The sequence below is a fragment of the Pieris rapae genome, chromosome 16 (assembly GCF_905147795.1).
Source record: "Pieris rapae chromosome 16, ilPieRapa1.1, whole genome shotgun sequence".
NCBI lineage: Eukaryota > Metazoa > Arthropoda > Insecta > Lepidoptera > Pieridae > Pieris > Pieris rapae.
The window spans coordinates 7,243,674-7,257,943 of record NC_059524.1 but is presented as its reverse complement, the minus strand read 5'-3'; the positions used below and the strand labels follow the sequence as shown (position 1 = coordinate 7,257,943).

Genomic DNA, 14,270 nt, shown 5'->3' with positions numbered 1-14,270 from the left:
GTGCGGAGTGCAGCTAGAGAAATTATTCTAGCTGTAAAACGTTTTTGTGAAGAGGAGAAACGTAACAATGGGCCGATTATTCCATTTCAACAAGTGAATGCTCGAACAGCGGCTTTGACAGGTAAAGTATTGCCAGTTAAAAGTGATATTTATATCCCCAAATTTAGGGAAAAATAATAATTGCTTTTGAAAGTAAATGTGATTGATGGATAACTTAAAATATTTTTTGTTTTATTTAAGGTGTTTCTGAAAGAACCGTGAACCGTATAGTTTCAGAGGGAAAAATCATGGAAAGTAATTTTACAGCGAGAACTGAAGTCCCTAATCAAGCAGCTCAAGGACCTTCCAGAATGGAGGAGGAGAATGTCTACTTAATTGATGAAATATTAAAGAAACATGGTCATAAGGCTGTAAGACTTCCGCCTTATCATTGTGACTTTAATGCAATAGAATTCATTTGGAGTTCGTTCAAAAGAATATTTGCAGACACAAATGTTACTGGCCTCTCTGAAAACATGGAACAGAGAATCCATAGTGCATTTTCCAAAATAACTGCTGAAGAATGGCAGAAACACTGTAATCACGTTATAAATGTTGAAAATAATTATCGTATGACAGACAACCGCCTTGAAACAGTAATGGAACCATTTTTAATTGATTTGAATAGCAGCGACTCAGATTCTTCTGACACAGATGACTCTGAAGAATTCATGGAAGGAATAATGCCTCTAACAGACCATAATTACTATAAAAAATAATTTGTTGTTATTGAGTTTTTTATTTACCTTTAATGTAATATCTAAGAATATCCATCAATCCAAACTAAACAAAAAAAGTGGCAACACAGAGGGTTGTAGGAGGCGCCGCCACTGGAACGCCAACTTATACTTGACAGTCTATAGTTCATACAATCGTTCATATTGTATAATTTTAGTATCCTTAATAATCACTGTTTGCAGTAGATGGCAGTGATATAAAGTTGAAAAATAATGGTTGAGTTTAACAATGTCATTCATTTGTGAGATTTCTGGACTTTGAAGATTCTTAACGTTATACCTTTGCACTTTTACCTTGGACCACGATCTGCCTCTCATATCCACTTTGTTAAAAATGCCTTCGGAAAAAAGTTTATGTATTTTGAGGTGTTTCTCTAGTTTATTTAGAAATTCTTCAGATTATATCTTACATATTTGATATCGCGCTAATACTATGTTTTCAATACTTTATTTTTGGTCATGAGCTTGAAACTTGGTAATATGTGAAAAATAATTAGCTACATTTATAATTTATGCATTATTTATACTCCACCTTTTCTAAAATAATGTAATCGAAGCAGCAATAATTTTCATTTTCATTTCTATTTTAGGTCAACACAGCAAAATAATTTCACATTATTTTCCTAATCCTAATATGAATATGAATAGGATCATGAATTGGAATCCAGGATATGAATTGTTTTATGGCTTTATTACTAGCAACTGCATTTGACATAATATTGAATATAAAATTTTTCTGCTAATTGATGCCAACATTGTTTGTATTAAATTTTATCGTTTTCTGGTAAATCAAGGTATTTCTTCATATTATGGTGGACATTTGACTAGAGTCTATGGTAATTTCACTTGCCAATAGTAGTCTATGAAAAATGAACAATTGGTTTTGCCAATAAAAAATATATGGTTTATAAATTATATCTGCGATCTCGATATAATAGAAAGTCCAAACATTGTTAACTATAGTATTAAGCGGAGTGTGGGGTGAATTGTAATAAACTTCTTAAAACCTAAACCTAATTTAACATTGTATTCGAACGCTCGTTTTGGTATATTAGTTAGCACAACTACTACCAGGTATGAGGTAGCGTTTGTGCGCTACAATGTTAGCTCTATATCCTAGGTATAATGTACTCTATGACGTACAGCGTCTCCACGCCACCAAAAAAGTCCCGTAGTTGCAATGCTGTCGGCGTATAGCAAAATGTTGCCAACATAATTTTCTCAATAACTAAATTATTTTGAATTAATAAAAGTTTTACAAGAAATAAAAATTATTAACCTACCTTAAGGAAATTGTAATTTATACTGGATATTTATGTTATTATATTGTTATGATTACTAATAAATTAAAGTTTTTTTTTTGTAAACGTCTATAAACTGTGAACTTTTTTCATTGTTTTATTTAAAATCTCTAACACATACGAAAAAGATTACACAGAAATGGAAGGGCAATTACAATAATACATACAAACATCAGTAGCGCTACAACCTTTTTTAGGTCAGAGCCTCAGATTACTGTATCTGTCATGATCATTTGTCATAGTAAGTCAACCTCCTGTACCTGACACGAAGTCGACGTTGTCGGTCTAAGGGAGGCCGGTTTCCTCACGATTTCTTCCTTCACCGTTCAAGCGAATGTTAAAAGCTCATAGAGCTCAATGGTGCACAGCCGGGGATCGAACCAACGACCTCAAGGATGAGATTCGCTCGTTGAAACCACTTGGCTAACCCTGCTCAAATACTAATAATACCAATTATTATTACATTAACTACATGTATTGAATAATATCAAATTTCAATTCAATATAAAATAATTGACATATAATTAAAACAAAGTTAACTTGCTAACAACATAATCTAAAGCAAGATGACTTGCCAAGACAATGAAAAACTACTGATTTTATTTTTTACAATATGCAATATAAAATTTAGTTAAAAGATAGTTATCTATACTATAAAAATATAATTAAAGTGAAATGAATGCCAATGTTATGGCATAGTTGCACATCTTATTAAAATAAATACTATAATCTAATAACTTTATTACTTCTTATATCATTTTACAAATAGGAACTTAAAACTAAAACCACATTTAGGGAACATAAATAAAATTTTACACAAAAATACCTATGTATGAATAAAAATATAACCTTTATAATAACAGTTTTTTCTTAGTTAATTGGTACATACTAATGTATGTACCAATATATGTCAATAGCACTAACTAATACCAGCCTATGAGATGTCACAAATAATTCAGCAATTTAAATATGCAAATAAACAACATATAATATCCAACATCCAAAGAAAACATTCTTATATTGTAGAACTATAATAAAAAAAATGATATGTAAGTGGACCAATTTCTTTGAAAGAAAATGTTTTTTTTTTATATATTAAATATAAAGGGTGCTAAACACGAAATAGGTGCCAAATTTTTAAAATTGCATGACACAATGATATTACAGTTACATTTATTTTATATGCTAGATATTCATATTTAACTCATTGACTTAAAGTGAAAATGTGCAACATATTATATTGTGAGTACAATACACATTTAAAATTATATTTAAGTATAAGATACAATAATAGCAAATATGAGGTTGCAGTTGCGTTAGTTGAAAAACCGAATAAGAATCTCAATATTTGCAATAAAAATAATAACCTGGATTAAAAACTTTACCAGGTAATCAGAAAACTATTTTATACATGTAACATGTATAAAATAGTTTTTAACTGATGTGATAAAATTCAATCTTATATTAGCATGACTCTCAAGGGGACAAGCTATAAATTATTGTGAAGTCTTATAATCTAAAGGCAATAAGCCTTTTTTGTCCTTTACGTTTTGTAGGTTTGGATGTGTTTCAAGCAGCATATTAACTAAATCTTCTTGTTTATACTCCACAGCTTTGTGCAGTATATTTTTTCCATCATCATCTATCAAATCAGTTTTAGCTCCAGACTCTATGAGAAATTTTACAGTTGACAGTTTGCCTGAAAATATGTATACAAAATGCACTCATACTTTAGCTGTGGATTCCATTTTTACATTTAGGCATTCAAAAGGTTAAAATTTTAAATTTTGTCAAGAGATGTTAAGCCTACCAGTAGCTGCAGCTTTATGTAAAGGTGTAGCTTTTCCACTCTTTGTTTGGACATCAAGAATTGCCCCATATCTTACAAGAAGTTTACAAATATCTAAATGACCATTTCTTGCTGCATAGTGCAAAGCGGTATAACCAGCATTATCTAGTGCATTCACAGTTTCTGTAAAGTTTCTACTTTTATTTATCAATTCTGTTATCCTATTCATATCTCCAGAAAATGCTGAAAAAGTGCAGTTTAGTGTGAAAAAAATGAATGAATTAAAATTGTATAAATAGAATTAATTATTTAAAATATACCTGCATTCCAAATTCCTCTTTCCCAATCCATTTCAGATAGAGTTTGACAAACTGATTTGTTAGCATTTGTTGTATGACAATCGTGATTACAATGTCTGCCCTCCATTTATTTGTGATAAGAATTACTCACAGAATACAAATATTAGTAACAATAATTATATATCTCTCTGAAGAGTCCAGATGATTTCTGCCTCACCAGTACTTGTCACCACTTTATATCCCAGCTGGCTGAGTGAATTAATCAATTCCAGAACATTGGTTTTCATAGCAACACCATTCACAACATTACCAGAACCTGGATATTTTTTTGTCAAAGCCTTGATTTCTTCTGCACCTAAACCAAACACAGAGCAATCATTTGCATGAATGGAACCTTTGACAGCAATGTATACTACTCCATCTTCAGACATTGGAATGTTTGGTAAATTAGTGCCTGATACATTTTGACTGCCTTTAGTATCCATTTTCAATAACTGTTATTACACTTCGTCGTCCTTATTAGAATGATGAAAGTGCATAGCCTCTTTGCTAAAATTTGTGATGTTATCTTGCTCAACAATTATAGATGGTTCTGGCTCAGAAAATTCCTTTCTCATAGTCCACATATATTCATTATAGTCTTGCTTTACAGCAGTTGAACTTGAAGCCACTACTTTGTATCCTAATACCTAAAAATTTGCAGAGCAAAAATGTTTGGAAAATTGAACATTTTATTGTTTTCACAATTATACAAAGACTTACCTCTAAAGCACTGAGTATTACGCAAGGATGTTGTAGATAAACAATAGTGGAATTGTCGCTATATCCCCCACAAGCAAATCGTTTTAACTGATCTATATCTTCGGCTACAAAAACAAGTAAAGGAGTGTTAAATGTTTTAAACTCATAACAAATTAGCACACTGTTTCTATGCGTGAATACAAGGTTGATGATGCCTTTACAAGACAGTATGACGACGTATGTATAATCAGATAACAGAATTGAAATAGGTACCTTTCAGGCCAGATACCAAAACACGCCAGGGATTTTTGTGGCCATACGAAGCTAAATTGCCTCTTATCAATATGTAGGGCATTGATTACGGATGATTCTTTATGTTTCTGTATTGAATAAATACAAGTTTTTAAAAAATCAATGAGAATGGTTTAATCTAATTAAAGAGGTAAGTTATTGAATTTACAGCTGTACAGTTTCCAATGCCATTGAAATAGATAATAAACTAGTAAATTAGTAATAATAATGAATGTTAAAAAAGTACAGAATGCTTAATGACGAACCAAGATCAGCCGAGGTAGACAGTTGTTATAACTTAAATTATGCCAGATGCCTTAAGGTAACACAGTTGACAATCTGTCACAGAGTCAACAGGCTATACTTGACACAGGACATAACCCATAACACGTGAGGATATCTGGCACGATACTCCCGTTTTTAGGTATAAATTGAAAACTTATATAGTCTTCCGTTCCCAGGAAGCCGTGGTTTGCCAAATTGTCGCTTGGTAAAACTGCCACTTCTACTATAATCCGTATCAGTGTTCACAACCCGAAGCCAGGCAACTATCGTACCAGGGACGAAAAATTATCGTACATGGATAAAAATTATCGTACAAGTTAGGAAAATGGATAAAATACTTTTAAAAGTCATATGAAACGTGACAATAATATGTTGTAAGTGATTTATACATAGTTTAAATCTTGTAAACTTGTGTTTTTTAAATTGAAAAAATAATTGTTCAAATTAAATGTTTGACGTATGGCAAGACCTAAGCTGGGAGTGGACGAGGGCACTTCGAGTGTGATGAACGTGCCTATATTTCAAATTTATAATTCGAATTGATTAACAGTAACAACCAATGAAAGGATTGCGCCATGAAGCAACAGCATATGATCCTAGTAAAACAATGAGGCAATAGCTGGCACTTACACTAAAAACTGTAATTATTATTGGGCTATCTGTGTAATTATCAAACTTTTTATGAGCACGGAAATTATCGTACAATCTGCGTACGATAGCGTACATCGTACGTAGCTATGAAATTATCGTACATGAACGATAATTATCGTACGGTTGTGAACACTGATCCGTATGCGTCTAGGACATAACAGCCTTCCAGTTCATTTGCACAAACTCGGTATCGTAACTAGTACCGCCTGTGAGTGTGGCGAGAGCTTTTCTGACTTGAATCATGTTTTCTTTTCTTATCCTAAGTATGACCATTCTTCTTTAGTTTCTCTGTCCGTTCCCCTTCCTACCAATATTTATTTACTTCTTCGAGATTTAAATCCCCTTGTATATAGTATTATAAGTAGGTTTATTGTAAATAATAACATTAAACTATAATTTTGATTTTTTTTATTCCATTATTAATTATTCTGATTTTTTGTAAATTTATGCGCTTTCAATTATTTATGTTATGTCGCGATTGGTTCCTTAGTTTTTTTATTATGCATAAACTGTAAATAATTAAGACAACGAATTATAAAAATCCCATACTTGACGCTGGCTAATGCACAAACAGTGTTAGAGCCAAAAAAAAATTTAAAACTAGTGAAAGTCGAGATTTTATTACAACAATAAATAGATTGAGATTTGGTCATAATACTGCATCATCACATCTAGCAAAGGATTATTTCAAACAATCAATATAATCACTGTCAAGCAGAAGGAACGATCCACCACATCATTTTCGATTGTCAAAGTTTCCTCATTGAAAGACTTGTGCTGGCTAGTGAACTTAGTAGAACTAGTTAGTGTTACCAATGAATATAAGTGTGTTTCTTCCTCCCGCCCGCCGCCACTCAACGTTTTACTAAAAGATCCAACATCCTATAAACCTATTTATAATAAAATGAAAAATACAATTTAAATGTACTGAACATTTTCCAAATAAATTATGACTTAAAAGTACCAGGTCTTAATTAAAAATAATTTTTTTTTATTAAATAAAAAATTTTTTTTTAGGTATACTAATTCTATACTGTTTCACATTCGAATTTAAAAATATTATCAATTTCGATTCAATTAATTTTGGAATTCTATCGTATTAGTAATTACTGTTAAGATAGAAAAATGTAGTGATAAATAAATACATAAATAAATAATTTTTAACTAAAGATGTGTTTGTTTAATTCGAATTACCTAGGCACTCCATCTGGACCCATCAGGTTACTGATGACTACAACTACTTTTTTTAATGTAGTGAATTGCAGCCGATGTAGTAGTATTTTTAAATCTCAGTACATGGTGGGCATTTTAAGATTCTTAGTCTTAACCTTTTTAACTACCGTCTACAGAAAGCTTTTTAAGTGGCACCTTATGGAACCACATATCTTTAGGTATTCAGGAACCGTTACAACTTAGGGCATTCAAGAGAAGACCGTACCACTATCTCAAATGTTAGCATCGCACTTGCTCACCGGCTGCAGATTTCATGAGCGGCGAGCACTAAGCCGTGCACTTCACTCTAAGTAAACCGTATGATCACTAGCATCCTCATCCTTAAAAAATAAGGTCTTAAAATTAAGTGTATTACATATTCAAAGTTTCAGTGGATCGCTGACAACTATATACTTAACCGATTATCTCGGCTGTGTAGTCGATTCGTTAAAGATAAAACCCAGTACCAGCCCAACTTGGACTCTGATAACAGCTCATATTTTATCCCAATATAATGACGGTTTTCCCACTGTATAATCGTTCCTTTAACGTTCAAGCGAATGTTAAATGCGCACACAGAAAGTCCATAGGTGCAAAGTTGGGGCTCGAACCTATAACCACAGCCAGACCAACGGAGTCACGTAAATGAGTTAAGTTACTCTACATGATTGATTATTTAATTGTTAAAGATATTGTTTATTTTAAATATGATAAATATTTGAAGGGATTCAGAGTTTTTCATGAATTCGAATGCATTTCCTACACCACGTTAAGAGACCTAAATAGTTAAGAAAGAGACATTTAAATAAACCAAATAAATAAATTTACATTAATTATTAATTTATGATCAATGTCAATTATATCGTAATAAGTAGTATATACACTATAAGATACGGTGTAAGGTAACACCATCCTGTGGACACCATAGTGTACTATGTATATTCCATAATATACCTGCGGACTAATCCCGATTTTTTTTGTTGTGGTTTACGTCCACTTTGTCCTTGATTTTGTCTGGTGACATATTTTTCTATTATAAACAAACACTCTTGAGTTTCATTATTAGCATAGATTAAAAATTTGTTTTATTCTCTAGGTACTTCTATGTTTACCGAATTTACACAAGATTAATATCGCGTTTTGACTGAGTTACAATGTTTAATCCGCACGATGTATTTTTTAGAACAATGAACCTAGTTTCTAAATTAATGTTTTCTCAAATAAATCTGTTTACGAAACCGCCAGCGCTGCTTTTGATTATTTAAGGTACATTTGGGTTAATGAGTTTTAAAAGCAAAGTTTCTTCGTATTGTGAAACTACTTGCCTGGGGTTTAACCAGTTTAGGTAAACCGTAAAAGTCCAGTTGTAGAACTCCTAGGAACTTTAAATACTGTATATAAATGTCCCTGTAAATGGTAAGTACGAATAAAATGTCTATTCAACCAGTACATATTAAATGGCTGGCGCGTATATTGATACGTATTGTGTAATTTACATATTTCTTTGTAACCTGTATGTTCTGTATCAGATTTAATGCTTCTTCGTTATAAGATATTAACTCCTGTTTTGTGTTTGTGGACGGATGTTTTAAAAATGAGAAGGATCTGTGTAAAATTTTGAAGCGCAAGTATTTATTATTTTTTTAAATGTATTATAATTATACGTGATAATAATAAAAGAAGTTGGGCTGAAATTAACTTGAAATAAAAGTGTGAGCGACGATTACCGTGTAAATTAGTAACATAAAATAGTTCTCGTACAACCGCTTTATAATTATCTTTCTGTAAAGACTTGTGATAGGTAAATATGAATATTTATAAACAAACCAGACTCAGAATGAAGTGGAAGCGAGCAGATAATGTTTAAATTGAAATTTTTCCTTTGTTTCACACTAGTTTCAGCAGCCAATTTAAAATGTTCTTTGAACTTGAAGACTACAGGACTCTTTAATGTTGCTAAAGTAATCATGCGGGTTCGTTTACATTATGAGTGCACAAACACATCATTGCATAGTTTTAAATACATATAATATACATAAATAAAAAGATCAAATATTTTCTTGTATTGGAAATTAGTAGCAATACCTGGATCCCTAGTACGTTATACTGCTACGCTCGTAGCAGTAACAACATACATTGTAATAATTATAATCGGACTGAAGACAATAACTATTCTAAATATCTTATTATACGTTAGTTTTAAGTCTTAGAAATTATACCATCGTACTATTGCATTTCTAACATCAAACCATGTTTGGAATGTTAAATGAAAAAGATAGAATGTCTTTAATGAATTTTATTTTATTTAAGAGTACTTATGTTCTGTTATTAATCTATATTAATATTTGTTATTAATCTCTTGTCATACTCTTTGCCGGGCGCTGGTCGCCAGTATGTGTTCTACTTACCTGCGTAGCAGTTGTCAGTGCGCGTTACAGGAACGAGAAGCGGGAACACGTCTCCTGAAAGTTGGAGTTTTGTGTGAACCTCTGAAAAATAAAATTAAGTGAATAAATAGTTCTAGAATTATTTTGAAGTACCATTAAGGATTTTTCAATACATATATTTTATGGTAAGTAAGTGAAATAGATTTTTTTAAATTATTCGTTACAAGTTTATGGGAAAATTATTTAATTAGAGTTGTTATAATTACAATATGTAAAATACGACAAAATTTAGCATAGTTTGGAGTATTTCCATTTAGATTTAATTTATATTTTATACTGCAGTTCTATTATATTGTTTTAAAAAGGATCGACATAATTTATAAGCCTTTAAGTATGCTTATTATAAAAATAAGAGCCTTTTGATAATTTTAACCTGAACTAACTTAAATTGTTTAGTAATTATTTTCGGGCAGCTACGGCATTTAAATATAGTCTTGTACCCTTTATGAATATTAAAATACATAAATAACTTATGTTTAATAAAATATTAAGGCCTTTTGCCTTTTAATGTTATTTGTTTATGACTACGCAATTAGTAATACGGGGATCAAATAATGTGATTTTAATTAATGTATATAAAAATATAAAATAAAAACTTCGAGAAAAGATCGTACTCATTCTGAAAAGGTATCGGTATCATTTAATATTCGGTACGCTTCCAGCTCTATAAAAAATGGAATTTCTAAGACGTACGACACTACAACGAGGACTACGACTAATATGAATTTTTTTTAATGCCTTTAATTTGTGCCAACTGAGCACAAGGTACTTCGCCAGTGTCGTGTAGATGGAGAAGGCACGAAGGAGATTGAGATTAATATGCTTATTACTTATTATAGATTAATTGACATGATTGTCAATACTCTACCCCTATCAATGCGCGTGGTCTTCAGTCCCTAGCGGCGTATTTAGCCATAGAATATTAATGCTTCAATTTCGGTGATCACTTTTGACATACAAACGTAGGCACATATATCAGATTGTCATTTAGACCCGAAACAAATATAAAACCTAGATTTGAAATAGGGACGTCAGATATAAACACTGTCTTGAAGAAGAAGAAGATTATATGTCCACAATTTGTTTCTCCACTGAAACCGCTTCAAAGGCGAGGGTTTTTCATGGGAATATTGGAACTTTGTCCAAAGATTTGAATGAATTAAAAATTAAAGATTGTTTTTTAATTTGTATTTTTGTTCATACGATTAACTTGGCGATTTCCCAGTCAAATAACATAATCTATCTTTCTCTATTCTCTTTTCATGCTCAGATAGTGGTAGCAAAGGATTAAATGAATGAGCGAATAATATTTGGCCACTTAATCTTGAAAATTAATCAGTTGTGTAGCAAGTAAAATCTATTTTACAGTCTTTGAATGATCTCTGACTTGCCAAGAGTTATCTCAATTTTGTGGTCAAATTATATCCTTACAATTCAGATTTAAATAATCTAAAGCCTACTTAATCTCTGTCAATGCTTATGCTTGCTGAGAGATGTTGGGAAATTTATTTAATATCTTATATTTTTAAACGGGGGGTTTCGGGGGCGATAAATCGATCTAGCTAAGAATAAATGATAGAAAATAACAAAAAGGTGGTGTTTCAGTAGTCCCAATTTAAACTAAAAAATGAATCTTCCTGACATCTATCGGCGAATAATAATACTAGAGTAGTCCCAATTTAAACTGAAAAATGAATCTTCCTGACATCTATCGGCGAATAATAATACTATTTTTTTTAAATTGCTTTTACGACACAACAACACTAAAGCTATTCCAGCATAGTGTCTAATAAAGTTATTTCTTTCTTTCTTTCTTTATATAAAATCTATATTGTTCATATTTCATCATTTTATTAGTATGTAATTCGTACTTATATAATATAATTTCCAAAAACACAATTTATAAAAAAATAAAAATACCGAGCAAAGCTCGGCCATCCAGGTACTTTGAAATTAATCTCACGAACTTTTAGTAAGCGTTGCCCAAGTGGCTTTGGGATTGTGATTCACACCTGAGGTGTTTGAATCATGGCTATGCATTTAACACTCGCTAACACGACGAAGGAAAACATTGCAGGAAACCGAAAATATCTTAGGCCTGAAAATAAACCTTATATAGAGTTTTGACAATAAATATATAAAATGTAAATAATAGTAATATATATTATTGTATGTATTTCATTTGCATAACTTGCAACATGTATAAGTGTTGATGTACCACTTAAAGCTAATATACATATAAATGGATGTTGACATTATCCTTTTCCATATTGTTCTTTGGTAAATAAAAGATTACATTAAATAACTATGCAAAGTAGACGTATATATACATATATTTTAGGACAGTGTTACTTAATGATTAAAATTTAATCATTTATGAAGTCCCGACTAAACACATGGTTAATAGGTTGAATTCAAATTTCGAAGACTTACTTTGTTCTATGTAAATTATGATCGTAATTTTAATAGTTGAAGGATTTGTGACATGTTTACGATTGAAATGAAAGGTATTATTATGGAATTTACAAGTTCTTACTAGATTAAATTAATTGTTTGCGTCGTGTTTTCCGGATGTTTCGTAGTATTTTCTTCCTGAAGCTCTGTCACGTACAAACAGTAAATAATGAAATGGCCTGAATTCATACTGTATAATACGACAAATAGTTTAATGTTTCTTAAACGCGTAGAACTACTGGTAGGACTACACACCTCCTTCTCACATAGCAGTATAACTTCTTTCACACTCATACTCAGTCATCAGCTATTATTCAAGTCAATTCTGTATCAGTACCAGCAGCAGGTCTGCCAGCCCTGCCCTTAATATCTACACGCCTAGAACACGCGGCTGGTTTTATTCACGTTAATTATAAAAATAAAGTAAAATATACATTCATAGAATGGAATAGCGTCTGTAAATTTAAACAGTTGACACGTAATGTTATTTTATTATTCAGTTCAGCTCATTCAGCTGTTTTCTACAGATCACAAATACAACAACTGAAAGTTGCAGAATACAGGAGGTTATATTCCTTTAATTAATTGTTGCCGTAATTAATCCCCTTCAACAGAATATAATCACCAATAATGAATACATATTAAAATCAAGAAATTATCAGAACTTGAATACGTTTATGATCCTCTTGAAAAGTTTATTGATTGTGTTTTGATTAAAATTATATTTACAGGTAGTTTAACTGAATCGCTCTTGAATTTAAAGTCTCAACTTTCAAATACTTATACCTAGGTAACACTGAAAATGTTAAGAAAATGAAAAACGGAAAAAAATAAAAACTTAATGCAGAAAATTGCTTATACTTCCTAAGTAGGTACTTTTCAGTACTAACTTCCTGTAATATTTTTTTTAACTTGACTAAGGCCCGTAGTTTTGCCGGTATATGGGCATCAGCTCTGTTGTTGAGTAAGCAAATGGCAAATGGATGCATGAAACTACATAAGGTTACCAAAGAGTTCTAAAATTGAAATTAAAAAAAAAAAGTTCTAACTGGTCGGTTCTAAATATTTTCAGTGCTACCCACGTCTAGATCACAAATTGGTACAAAATTAATATTTTAATTTTATTCATATTATTAATAGTTATTTAAGCCAGCAATATATCTATATGTATGCGTCTCGGAAACTCTTCAAAACAAAAGGGTTAAACAAATACAATTTAAAGACAATGCAATAACATACTCTTAACGTCTCATCCCACGACATAATTATAAAAAATAATATTTTTTGAAAGTCGCCATTAAAAATTTGGAATTTTACCGAATTGTATATAATAAGCAATATAAGCAGCAATAGGTCTACAAGTCCTGGTTTCACCATCCCCCGTGGCCTCTATTTACTTAATTATCATATAGTCACATAATTATATTACTTTATCAATGATTACATTACCATGGGATTCAACATTCAGAGGATAGGTAGGACGACACAGTGTCTAGTGATTAAGATTCAATTACCGGCGTAAATTATAAATTTGTAATTTTTTTCACCTTTAGATCAAAGATTAAGCAAGCATACGTAGAGAAATAGCGCTATAGCGTTTGTCAAAACTAAGGGAAATTTGACAAAAATAAGTCATACTTATCTCAAAATCTTGTTTCCGAATCTTACACCAAAGGACCAAACAATTAAGAGAACAATTATAAAGGTTATATTTCATGTCTTTCCCTACAACCCCAAACATAAGCAGAGGGAGGGAGGGATCTAGTCTTTATCTAGATTATTCTAGTTAAACTCCATTAAATTAATATGACACTTTATGAGCTACACTTTAACAACGTTGGCGTTCATACTGTATTGCATTGCTTTGCTTTAGCTGAGATCGATTACTGGTATAGAAAATATATTTTAATTTGACGGTATAGAAAACTGATCATCCAATTACGTATAACGAAAAAATAACAAAAACTGACTTGGTCAGTTTTCGATGAAAAACTTAGAGTACATTAATATTTGACTTTTATATA

General features: G+C 31.2%; 4 protein-coding genes across 4 annotated transcripts in view; 1 reads left to right on the top strand and 3 right to left on the bottom strand.

Moving 5' to 3' along the window:
* Positions 1 to 2,830: 2,830 nt before the first annotated feature.
* LOC110997283 (ankyrin repeat domain-containing protein 39) lies at positions 2,831 to 4,439 on the bottom strand. The gene is made up of 3 exons (XM_022265360.2): positions 4,187 to 4,439; positions 3,888 to 4,109; positions 2,831 to 3,776 (listed from the first exon to the last, which is right to left on the bottom strand). The coding sequence occupies exons 1-3, from the start codon at positions 4,290 to 4,292 to the stop codon at positions 3,574 to 3,576; spliced, it is 531 nt and encodes a 176-aa protein (XP_022121052.2). The 5' UTR covers positions 4,293 to 4,439; the 3' UTR covers positions 2,831 to 3,573.
* On the bottom strand, positions 4,342 to 4,650 carry LOC110997290. Its single transcript, XM_022265368.2, has one exon. It carries the CDS (start codon positions 4,648 to 4,650, stop codon positions 4,342 to 4,344), a length of 309 nt encoding a protein of 102 aa, XP_022121060.2.
* On the bottom strand, positions 4,532 to 5,503 carry LOC110997284. Its single transcript, XM_022265361.2, has 4 exons — positions 5,464 to 5,503; positions 5,180 to 5,286; positions 4,928 to 5,031; positions 4,532 to 4,854 (listed from the first exon to the last, which is right to left on the bottom strand). The coding sequence occupies exons 2-4, from the start codon at positions 5,259 to 5,261 to the stop codon at positions 4,666 to 4,668; spliced, it is 375 nt and encodes a 124-aa protein (XP_022121053.1). The 5' UTR covers positions 5,262 to 5,286; positions 5,464 to 5,503; the 3' UTR covers positions 4,532 to 4,665.
* A 4,250-nt stretch (positions 5,504 to 9,753) lies between these two features.
* LOC110999828 (trissin receptor) overlaps positions 9,754 to 14,270 on the top strand; it is a 57,902-nt gene continuing 53,385 nt past the window's right edge. The window contains exon 1 of the mRNA XM_045631753.1: positions 9,754 to 9,917. The gene's annotated coding sequence lies outside the window, so the exon portion shown is untranslated. The remainder of the gene's footprint in view (positions 9,918 to 14,270) is intronic.